The sequence below is a fragment of the Pelophylax lessonae genome (assembly GCF_965119305.1).
Source record: "Pelophylax lessonae genome assembly, chromosome: 5".
Lineage (NCBI taxonomy): Eukaryota > Metazoa > Chordata > Amphibia > Anura > Ranidae > Pelophylax > Pelophylax lessonae.
Genome location: NC_138772.1, coordinates 404,751,744 through 404,764,397, shown reverse-complemented (window position 1 = coordinate 404,764,397; position 12,654 = coordinate 404,751,744). Strand labels below are relative to the sequence as shown.

At 38.9% G+C, this 12,654-nt stretch overlaps 1 protein-coding gene across 2 annotated transcripts in view; it reads left to right on the top strand.

Annotated features, from left to right (window-relative positions):
• Nucleotides 1–12,400, top strand: part of AQP4 (aquaporin 4) — a 64,610-nt gene extending 52,210 nt beyond the window's left edge. For both annotated transcript variants that reach the window (XM_082258844.1, XM_082258845.1), the window contains exons 4-5: nucleotides 2,878–2,958; nucleotides 11,601–12,400. In XM_082258844.1, the coding sequence (XP_082114970.1) occupies nucleotides 2,878–2,958; nucleotides 11,601–11,864 (345 nt within the window). In that variant the 3' untranslated portion in view covers nucleotides 11,865–12,400. The remainder of the gene's footprint in view (nucleotides 1–2,877; nucleotides 2,959–11,600) is intronic.
• The last annotated feature ends 254 nt before the right edge of the window (nucleotides 12,401–12,654 follow it).

Sequence of the window (12,654 nt, the reverse complement as noted above, 5' to 3'; positions counted from 1 at the left end):
ATTGTGGGTTAAACATTATAAGGAATATGTTTTAGGGCCCATTCACACCTAATCCATGTGAAAACAGGTGTTACCACAGCACATGGCCATGTGTTATGCAAGTGTTAAGGCATTGCAGTGCCATTCAGGTGGCACCATAATGCACTAAAGTACTTGTATTGCTGTGTACCATAACACAAGATAACAAATTAGCAAGTGCTGTGATGCGCTACATCGGAAAAAATGGTGTGTATCCAATTTCTGGTCCATTGTGGTGTGTTGACAGACCAATCAAATAGATAGGCTACCTTAATGCAATGCACAACAATGTGCAACATAATGGGCAATAATGCACTGCAAAAGAACAGATAGATGTCACTGAGCTCTTAGGCTTTAAATGTAGTACAAGTGTATATATTATAATGTCCTCTCTTGTGCATTCATAAAGTTCTCTCCAAGTGTCGGTCTAGGGAAAAAATACACATTTTATATTCCCAGTACTAATAATTCTGGTGTGCAAAGTCATTATATCATTTGTCGCTGAAAAAAATAAACCCCTCTTCCAATAATATTTTATCAATACATCCACACAAATTTTTCACATGCTCACCAGAATTTTAGACCCCTATTATTAGGTCAAATCAAGCATGTGTAGTAGTGTAAATAGCCCCCCGGTGTCACTCATTCTTCCACCATTCCGCTCCCTGTAATTCCAATTTACCACATAGTCGTACAAAAACAAATACAAACATCATAGTGCAGTAATATCAAAACTAGATAACTTCCCAAAGAACTCCTTGGAGTTGTGCTCACATAAAAATAAAGTGTCAAACATCACATTGTGCTCCTATTCCTCTTCTCCAACACCAGGTGTCACCAACATGTACTACAATCTCACCAGAAATCGGTGACCCCACTGGTATCTCCTCAGAACGGCCAGTTGACCTCACAAGAAAGGAAATTAGACTTAGTGTAATTTTTTTTTATAAAATATATAGGGTTAATATTATTAGAACTACTTAAAGCTAAATTAACCTGGATCATGGTGAACGAGCGAATGGTGGCTATCCTTCAGGACAAATTACCCATATTCGAGAAAACCTGGGACCCTTGGATGAGATATCTGGCGGGACCCCAGTAGCATGAGAGGCTCTCAGGGTGAGCTCCTCTGGAAACACCTCTCCACGGCTACATTGGTTTCTTTGTGGCAGACGTGGACACCACCCTCCCCTTGCCCCCCCTGTCTTACTCCTTCTCTACTCCCTCTACTCCCTCTTTTCCTTCCCAGACTTTCTTATTCTCTCTTTCTATTTTTCCTTTTTCTTTCCTGTATCTCTGTTGATCCATACTTTCTAAGACGCGGTCCCCTTGGGATCCCGTTGGGTTTGACAGTGCCGCCTGGAGCGGCCTTACTATGCACTGTAGTTATGCCATCTGGTGCAATACTGCGGCTACATGGTTCCCCTGAGACCGGGGTTGGGGATGGGCTGGGGTCTGGACGACCGCCCCCCTCCATTCGGCGCAGTGTGTTCCCCTGCGGGGCACCGGGAGGGGGCGGAGCCGGGCCTGGCCCGGACCGACCGGCCGGGGACATAGCAAACAATGTATCACTTGGAAATGTTGTATGTTGTTATGAATCCCTTCGGAGACTGTGTCACTTGCTGTGTTTCTAAGTTGTACCCATGTACTCCACAACGGACGTTCTCTACACTGTTTTATTATGTATTATTTTCCTTTGCATTTAAAACAATAAAAATTTATTGAAAGCAAAAATATATAGGGTTATATATATAAAGGTGTTTACCACACACATTTATTACTATCAAAGATTGCGGCACTGTAACTTCTGGTCCCGATTATGTATTTCCAGCTCTGGCTTGATGACGTCACTTCCTCAACGTATTTGGTTGATTGAACCTTCCCAATAGGGCTTCTTTAGGAGGGGAATGGTGGAAGAGTGACACCTGATGGTTATTTACACTACTACACATGCTTGTTTTGACCCAATAGTGTATAAGGGTCTATATTTCTGGTGAGCATTTGAGAAATTTGCGTGGAAGTCTCACATAGAAGATTATTGAAGGAGGAATATTTGCTCATGGCCAACTGAAATATTGACTTTGCACACTAGAATTCTTAGCTCTGGGAATATAAAATTTGGATTTGAGACCATTTTTTGGGGAAAAGGGGATTCCAGCTGCTTAGAACATTTGTTTATTATTTTTGTTTTGGGGGAGATTTAGAGAATATCCCAAACGCTGTATTGCATATATTTTTATTGGGAATAAAAAGAAGCCCTGGATTTTCACACCATCTCACATTTATGATCAAGCTATTCCCAGTGCAGCAATCATGTTTCCAAACTGGATCTACTTCTACTATATGTGTAATTTAAATGTAGTTGCCTACCTTCACCTCACCTTCTCTATGCTTTATAAAGGGAAAGATGGCATACCACAATAGAGGAACGCTGGGCATCTGTAGATAGACTTTTTTTTGTGTCAATTGTTAATTAATGATTAGTTGATTTTAAGCTAAATAGCTCATGTTTGGAAGTGGTTTGTGTGAGTTATGGCAAAATAAAGGGTTGCTTTAATAATAATAGATTCAGCATCCTTCACACCGCTGGGTAAATGTCTAGAAACTGATAGGGATGATCATGATAATATTAATAGTGAATACGGTTTGATTATATGAATTTATGATGATGATGATGTAATGTCAGTGCTGATGATGATCAGGTACATTGGAGTAGCACTGTCTCAAGCTAATCACCTGTTATGGTATGGTAATGATATGGACAAGAATGTCAAAAGGTTATTAACATAGAACAAAGCTGATACATTTAAATCTCCCTGTTTAGCTACTTCCTTTGTTTTATGTCTAATCCTTTAATAGATCAACTACACAGGAGCCAGCATGAATCCAGCTAGATCATTTGGGCCAGCTGTCATTATGAACAAATGGGAAAACCACTGGGTAAGACAAACTAAATACACTATTTACAATACAATTGTTAAAAGTCTAATAAAATATATATGTATAAAGTTATATATTGCTATTAGAAATCCTTAGTTGCGGGGATTGTATTACACTAGTTTTTTGTTTTTTTTGTTTTTTTTTTTAACATTAATGTTTCTATTTGGAGAAAAACAAAAAAAATAGTGAATATGGCTTTCTGGTGGCAAATCAACCATTGTCATTTAAACACATGCACCTAGAAGATTCTCCTACAGAGAATGTTTGCTGAATGGCAGATTTACTACTTTAAATTTGTCTTTACATCTTAAAGCTCATCTCCAGGCAAAAATGAAAATCCCCCCCCCCAACACACACATTCAGACCTTTTTATTTTTTATTTAATTTGCCTTCTAAAACACAGTTTCAGAGTGAGGGGGCTAGTAATCCAGTCCGCTTTTTTTACTTTAATATGTTCTTTATCATGAGAGGACCCGGCTGCTAAACAGCCAATAGAAAGTGCCCACGTCAGACAGCTATGATGGGGACACCCAAAGAGGGACCCTTCTCTACATAGAAGAAGAGAGAAGATTCAGGAATATCACATGACAGCTGATATAGAGGAGATTAAAAAAAAAGGGGAATGTAGGTAGTTTTTCTTTAAATATCATTCTTTTATTCGCAGCCCCTAATTGTTCTGATAAAATAAAAAGTTTAGATTTACATCTGTGTTAAGCCTTCCAATTTCATCTAACTAGCTTGTTCCAGTTGATAAGTGAACATTTAATATAAGAGAAATATATTTGTTTGGCATATTACCACTTCTATACCTGTTTGTGGTCACCCCACAGAGGTGCACCATGGATGGATCTTTAACAGGTTTAACCATGTCAGGCAATAGTGGTAGTTAATGATATAGATATTTTTTATTGTCTTTCAATGTTATACATGAAAGGAATGAAATAAGATACATAGGTCCTAGTGAATAATAATGCAATCAAGACAAATACATAAAATAAATATGTAGATATAAATAAATAAAATCATTTTGCAATTATTAATACTAGCCGACTGCCCACAGTACTTTTACTGCGGGCAGGTGACACAGGCAGGCTAGATGACATATATTTATCTCATTCAGCCTGCTTCAGGTTTGGGGCATGCTGGCACCCGTGGCCCGGTGATCATGTGATTGCTATGCGATCGCATAATCACAATGTAACCAAAGCTGTTAATAAATTTAATCATAACAGCCGTGTTTCCTATGCTGTGATTGGCCCACAGCGATCACACCTGGGCCAACCACAGCACCCAGTACAATGTGATTAGCTGTAGCCAATTACAGATCACTAGTAATCACAGCTGTTATGAATGTAACCCATTCATGACAGTACAAGACATTGCAATGATCAACATTGTAACAGCAATTAAAATGTAAAAAAATAATAATAATAAAATCCATGATCACCCTCCCAAGTAGTAAACTATGGGGATTTGCTGTGTCTGGTACTAGAGGATCATCAATGGGCAGTACATCCCAAATAATTTGAAAATCAATTGGTCAATAAAAACTGGATTTTTTTTGTTTCCCAAAAACGACTACTTCACAATTTTGTTTGGATTAGATAAAACATAATTTTTATTACATATACAAAAATTTAAATAAACAAAATATTAAACTCACCACAAAGAACGATGCGGCTTGTACAGAGATGCAGTAAATTACGCTCTACATGCTTCACCATAAAGGCTTCTTCGGGAGTCTTATGAGTGCTGCATAACAATGGCACTATAAATAGAAAAACATACAGTACATAAGTAACATGGACATGTAAATGTGCATTATAATTAACACAATAGGTCAACCATCAGTGATCACAAAGATATGAGTCATGCTGGGGAAAGGGACCTACTGGAATGCTCAAAGAGATGAAAATGCTAATTCAATCGTGCTTAAGGTTTCCAATGGATGTGACCACACAGGAAGTATTTGTGACCATAGGAGGGACAAACAACAATTGCCTAAAATATATGAATATATGCTGTACTTACATGTTTGTATATTCACACTGATAATCCCAATATAGGGAAACCAAAACCCTTCAGAATGCCTTTAGCAGACTTTACATATTGTTAGTTGCAATTGTAGTTCCTTAAGAACAGGGTATCCCCAACCAGGATGAATCCCAAGGAGAGCTTTAAGAACCAGGAGGACCCAGTGGGAGGAGGGGAGAGGACAGGAGGTCAGTAGAGAAAGATATCTATCTTTATCTATAATAAACAACATAAAAGAAACTATATAAATAACCCCATTTCTACTTTTTATGACACCACTTTTGCCCTGATGTAATCCCTCTTACCCAGATCTAGTTCGAAATCCCCATGGGGCCATCCAGAGATAGGACCACTGTCTACTCACTAAAAAGGAAACAACAAGGAAAAAGGGCAAAAAGCCACAATGTAGTCATTGTCAAATCGCAGGGAAATATAGCAGAAGGCATTCTATTTACCTACCAGCTAGAGGTCAAACAGTGTCCCCAAATGGTTTATTAGCATGGATCCTTAACCTACCTCGCTACATATGTGATCATTCACTGGTGTGACTTGGGACAGAGTCCTCAGGTTACTGCCGCTGTGATGGGCAATGGTGACTAGACGCCACTTTATTTCCCCCTCCCATCCCGCCGGCATCTGCCAATAACGGCAGGAAGTGGACGGCATAAATCGCACCAGTGCGCATGTGCCAGCCCAACCCGGCGGAAGTGACATCACGCACAAGTCCCCGTCAGTAAGCCCATAGCCGCTACGGCCACATGAAGCAGCTTGCAAGCAGGATAGAGGTGCAAGGCGGGGAACATCCATAGAGGGAGTTGAGGACTTGAGTTGGTCATGGCAGAGGCATCACAATCCCCATGAGATCTGGATGGCATCTAGGACAGTTTGCCCCACACCGCCATGTCTGAAGGGCACTGCTTCCAAGCAGATGCTGGCTATGTTACTATGGTGACACTGAACTACTCTGAAAGTATGTTAAAAAAAAAAGTACAATTTCCTTTTCACTAAAGGAAATAAATAAATAAATGCTCAAGTTAAATGATTGGTGGTCCAGGCATGTGGTATTTAAGGAATGTAATATAATAGCCAATTTGGAGTATTCTCTACCTTTTTTGGATCAGTCTCTCAACAGTAATGCATAGAAACCTAAATATGGAAAAACACAGAAACATTGGGGTTGCTCCAGCGCAGTCATTCTCAACCTTTTCAACACAGAGGAACCCTTGAAATAAATTTATTGTCTCGGGGAACCCCTGCTAAAAATGTAAAATCTAATACTCATGACACATTAGGGTAACAGTGGGAAGAATGCTCTCTATTCTTGTCATCATTGGGAAGAATTACCCCCTTACAGATAGCTAAAAGAAACAATGGTGTCATTGGGAACTTATCTGAGAGGCAGAAATCTCCCAGTTTCAAGGAACCCCTAGCAACCTCAGGAGGAACCCTGGTAAAAAAAAACCCTGCTCTAGCGATTTGGAAATGAGATAAAAACTTCACTTTACAAAGAATACCCAACAACGTGCAAGGAAAATAAAAAAAAATGTTTTTGATTGCACATGAATGGGTGATGAAAGTCAGCAGAGCTCCCCCTCATTTACTAAGCTCTGGAGCAATTGCACTTGCAAAGTGCACAGTCTATTTGCCTTTAGTAAATCAACCCCATTGCATGTAGTAAAATATATCTACTTTCTCCCATCATTTCACTAGATTTTCAGAGACTTTTATGTGTATATACAAGCATATATATCAATTGCTGCATAAACCTAACAATCACTCCAAACATAATAGAATGTACGTGCATATTACAATGGTCAAATCCCTTGCTAAAATATATGTCATATGTATTGGGGATACTTTTTCACAATTATTTTGGTGCAAATATTAATAATATATAATAAGACAGAATCGGATTAGGAATAGACAAGTATTCTTACAAAGGTGTGGAACTTGAGCTGTTAGGAGAGGGTTGTCATCAATTTAAAGGTTTGGCAGATGGATATCAGAGTGACACTTTCAAAAAAATCAAAGAAAGATGAAAAACCAGACCTGTCCAAAGATATAGCAATTCATTTGCCAAATATCACAGCAAAAAATACTTTAAAGTGTAACTGAAGACAAAACTTACTTTTTAGAGTAATGAAAGGTTAGAACCCCTGGCAGTTTTTTTTGTTTTTGTTTTTTTGCCATCTATATCCCATTGGGGAGATTTCCCCACTATTAATGTTCTGATGTCAACTCAAAATGTAGGAATTTCTTTTCCTTTCACTTTTAGTGATATGGAAAAACAGTAACAATAGAGAGAGTGAATCACCCTAATGGGGACACAGATGGCAATAAAAACTGACAGGGGTTCTAATCCTTCTCCAAAGAATCCCCCCTACTGGATACATGTTCAATCTTTTTTCGTTTATATCACAAAAACCATTAAAAAAAAACTGTGGCAATCAAATGCCATCACAAGAAAGCTCTATTTGTGTGGAAAAAAATGTGTGTTGCAAGACCGTGCAATTGCCAGGTAAAGTAGCACAGTGATGAATAGCAAAAAAATGTCTGGTCATGAGGGGGATAAAACCCTTCTTAGCTGAGGTGGCTAACAATAGAAAAGTGCAATATTATCAATCTTAATAATTTAGGGTGATGCATAATTATTTAATTTCACAGTATCAGGAAAAAAAAGCTGTTCCTGAGCCTGGTGGTTCTGGCCCTGATGCTAAATAACATCAAACCTAAAGCAAGAGGGACAAACAGTCTATGTGTAGAATAGAAAGACTCCCTCATAATATTAATATTAAGGGACATCTTCCTACACATGCTGTAGTAACTATTTACCATTTACAATTAGTAATTTCATACACAGATACCTACTGTTACTGCACAACCTCAGTTGCTAACCTAAGTATAAGTAATTTCTCCCAATAAGCACAATAGTTAAAATCATAATAGGTCAAAAAACCTCATGTGTCCCAGTGCAATACAATGCATAACTTATTATTATGATGGTACCTGTACAATGTTATATATATTGACATCAAATATTATGAGGTTGCTAACTGTTTAGCTTCATTCCTCCTTCTCTAGAATGACAGGGATAGAGCAGCAATGCCCGGAGACCAAGATGTGTAACCCATGGGTCATGGCTTCATTTGAAGCTGTGTACCTCTTTCTCCTCAATATCTTTATGTTTTTAGTCTTATGGCTGGATGACATTACTCCTGCCTGGAGCAACATTGTCATCTTTTTTTTCTGTAGGGTGATCAAATGGCTTTTTTCTGCTTGCCTATGTGTAATTGTAGTGTTGTCAGGAGTGTTGTCCTCTGGAGCTTGGCAAATAATACTGTTGTCTAATGGTGCAGGGCCACATGCTGGGCTGCATGGTCACTATGTTGTACTATTCAAGCTTTCATGCATGGACAGGGAATGCGGATCCCCTAAGCACACTGATATAAATTTACAGAAAACTCTAAACCCTCTAGTGTTCAGACAAGAATGCTTCACGTGATATCTTGGCATGTAATGTTTTGCTCAATGCAACTCTTCTCAAATCTTCAATACACTGCAAAAAACACACTCAGGAGGACCCAAACGCCTAGCACATTACCACCATAACCATTACTCTCAGACGTGAATAAAAACGGGCATATCAAACAACAACAACAGTCATAGGCAACTTCAAAGCCACACAGTTATGTGTTTCAGTGACAAGCCCCTATTGGGAGGAAGGGGCCTTGTCCCCCAAAATGTGAAAGCCTCCCAACCATGTGGCATTGGAGTCGATGAGGGCACCTACAGCTGGAGTTGTTGTTTGATATGCCTATTTTAATTCATATCTGTGAGTATGTTATTGTTTATGAGATTCAGTAAATGGTTATGGTGGTAATAAAAAGAAAAGGGGTTAATTAACCCCTTTTATTTATGGGGTAGTGACAGGTACAGTTAGCTTAGCATAAGTATTATAGGACCAGGGATATTTCTAGGGAGTTTAAGCCAGTTAGCTCATCCTTGAGCTGATTGGCTGTTCCTTTTACTAGCTGCCCCAGTATCCAGGCAGATTAGGCTTCTTACCTGCTGCATCCCGTTTTTCCCGCCTATTTTCCTCATCCAGGATTGGTTCAGAGCCCTCCTTCAGCCTCACTTAAGGGATCTCTCACTGACTGGACTTCAGTTCGCCTCAGGAAGCCGAAGCCGAGCGGTTCCCCCCCCCCTCCCTTGTTTGTCGCGGTCAGTTTATTATTTTAGGGTCACCTTTGCATGCTGCAAAGGAGGACGTTTATTCTTGTGATTGAATGTTCTAAGTTCGTTTGGATAATTATTTTGAGTTTTAATTTTGCTGGTGGCAACCTGGGTCGTGGTGACTGGGTTGTTTTATGATGTTTTATATTGATATATAAAGTTATTGGTTAATTTTAATAAATAATAAACGGCCGTGGCCTCTTCAATTTCCAACCTTAAATTATTGTAGTGTCATTTATTTATCTTAGTTTAAGTTATTTAGTTATCCGAGAAATCCTGTCTACTACCCCATGCGCTAGACATTTTTCCCCACCTGTGTTTGTTTTTAACAGCATACTGAGATACTTTTGTCATTGGGCTCATAGTCACTCTAAAAACTTCCATCAGTTGCCCCTTAAATTAAATGTATCTATTCAGAGGTCTCCCATCATGCTGGTGTTCTTCAGCTGCGTTTTCACATACCCACTACAGAGGCCATACAGCAAGGAGTCGTCACACAGCTGTCCATCATTTGCACAAGCCTAATATCAGGAATGTATATGAGTATGTATAGTCCTTTGCCCAAGATGTCCTATACTGGCAGGGGCATGGCTGGAATTAACTCTTTCTGACCTTTCTAATCAATGCTATCTTACATATAAGGATCTCTAATGGCTCCAATGGCTCTGTTGGTTGCCTACCCTTCTTACAAGAACCTTAACTATGGCAACATCTGGTGGCCAATTCAGAAAACTCCACTGGACTAATCCCTATATTTAAAGCAGAAATTAAGGGACCAATACTCACCTTTCCAACGTTCCCTCACCAACACTGGCATCGTCTGCTGTGTGCCAGTTTTGGCCATCTTTATTGGCCGGTGCGGGACGATGTCACTCCTGCTCAGGAGTTAGTCATTCCAGCACACAGGGATTGGGCCGACTACTGTATGTTTTACTGCATGTCTCTTCTGCAATAAAAATCCTGCCTGCTCACAGTGTATAACATCATCTCCTGTGTGCCAGTTTTGGCCATCTTTATTGGTCGGTGTGGAATGACATCACTCCTGCTTAGGAGTTAATCATTTCAGCAGATAGGGATTGGGCTGACCACTGTATGTTTTATTGCATGTCTCTTGTGCAATAAAAATAATGCCTGCTCACAGTGTGTAACTTAAGTTCTGGTTTAACCTCCAGTATGCCACAGGCCACATGACAGAGTTGCCAGTGATGCACAAAAAAACTGTGCTGTAACTTAAACATCGTAGTATCTTGGAACAGGTCAGTTTCTGAGAAAATTACAGTTTCTGGGAACAGGTCTGTCTCTTTTAACATGGTTGCTGAGAACGTGGCAGCACAGTCTACAACAAGGCTGCACGTGTGTGTTTGCGAGTTTACGCAAACATATAAAAGTATATATTGTATATTATTGAATATACATTAAGCAGGGTTCATTTACTAAAGGATTATGCGCTGCTCTGCCATGAAAGCAAATGCTTGCTTTGAAAATTCTATGTTCAGTTTTCAAAGTTAATGCTATTAAATAAGGTGAAACTGTTCATTTTAAATACTTAAAGAGGTTGTAAACCCATTTTTTTTTTCACCCTGAAAGAGAAACACATAATGAGCTAGTATGCATCGCATACTAGCTCATTATGAAATACTTACCTTAGAACGAGCCCCCGCCGTGCCGCCCGCTTACCTCTATGACGGGCGACATTTTCAGTCGCCCGTCTTCCGGGATCGCGGAATCCGGCCATCTGATTGGCCGGAGCCGCGGTGACGTCACTCCCGCGCACGCGCGCGGGACCCGACGGTCACAGCACGGGGCTCTGAAGGAACGGCACCAGCGCCTTCAGAGTGCATGCTCCAGTGACGTCACTGGCTGCATGTAAGGTAAATATCTCCTAAACGGTACATGTTTAGGAGATATTTACAGTACCTATAGGTAAGCCTTATCGTAGGCTTACCTATAGGTACAAGTTGCAGAGGAGGGTTTACTTCCTCTTTAATTATCGACAAAAGAAAGAAAAAAGCAGGATTTTTGCTAACACATGAGTGTGCATTTATCTAATTTACTAACATTTATTTTCCTAAGTGAACAGTCTCTACTCCATTAATAAACCAACCCCATTGTATATATGTGAGTATTCATATTCTTATGTGCATATACTGATTTTTTTTTATAAATGTGTGTAACTGTGTGTATACTGTATGTACCACTGCATTCATTTATAGTATGAATATACTGCATATATGTGCATCCATATGTCTGTGAGTAAGTATGGGGTCCCAAATATGTTTTTATTTAATAGTGTTTAAATGCAAGTGCAACTTTCTCACTTTATTTAATTTAGGTTCGGGCCAACTATAATTGTAACTGTTTTATTTATATTTTAGGTCTATTGGGTTGGGCCAATTGCTGGTGCTGTTTTTGCAGGATGCCTTTATGAATATGTTTTCTGTCCTGATGTTGAAATAAAGAATCGTTTAAAAGAAGTCTTAAATAAAGCATCGCAACAAAGAAAAGGAAAATACAGTGAGGTAGAAGAAAGCAAAAGTCAGATTGAATCGGATGATCTGTTGCTGAAGCCAGGCATTGTTCATGTCTTCGATGAGAAAAAAGAAAAAGGTCCATCTGGTGAAGTATTATCTTCTGTATGACTAGCACCGGCTTCTGCAACAAAAGAAACGCCACCCATATCACCATCGCCATTTCTTCCAATCAAAGAAACTGATATATTATGATAGCAGGTGTTTTGTAAAAAGTCACAAAAACCTAATTAGGTATATTACCAAATATAATTTAAACACACACAACAATGTAAATACACTATAAAAATATTTATACACAAGATCTTCAAATGAAAATCCTTTTGGCGGATCTAAGGTAAATAAGAATGATCCTTAATTTAACAAGAAGTCAATACTGAGCCTAAAATCTGCCCGTTTAGCATCTAGATTGACAGTGCACATTAGTTTAAAACACCCACTGGCAAATTCAAACAAATGGTTTTTCCTCTGGCGCATAATTGGCTGTTGTGTTGTCAGCACTGATTAAGACATGCCCCCATTTAATCTATCCAGAAGCATTGTAGCAGCAGATGAGCAAATTCAAAATCAAGCCTTAAAAATATGATATGTTTTATTAAAAGTATTATTTTTTTTTCCTCTGTAAAAAAAAAAAAATGTGTTTTTTAAAGATTTTTTTTTATTTTTAAGGATTGCTTGCTGGTATAAACTTTAAAAAAAAAGTAGTTTGGAGGTAAAGAAACAGGATGAAAAACAGCCAATGGCTTCAGGAAGAAAATTAAATCTTTAAGCACCTTTCTGGATTTTTCTGACCATGTATCTTTCCCTCTGTTTGAACTGTTGAATGGCTGTAGCAATTTATCAAGACGGTGCAAAAGAGTCCAGATCATACTAAAAATAGAAGCTCGTTCTGGTTATCTAA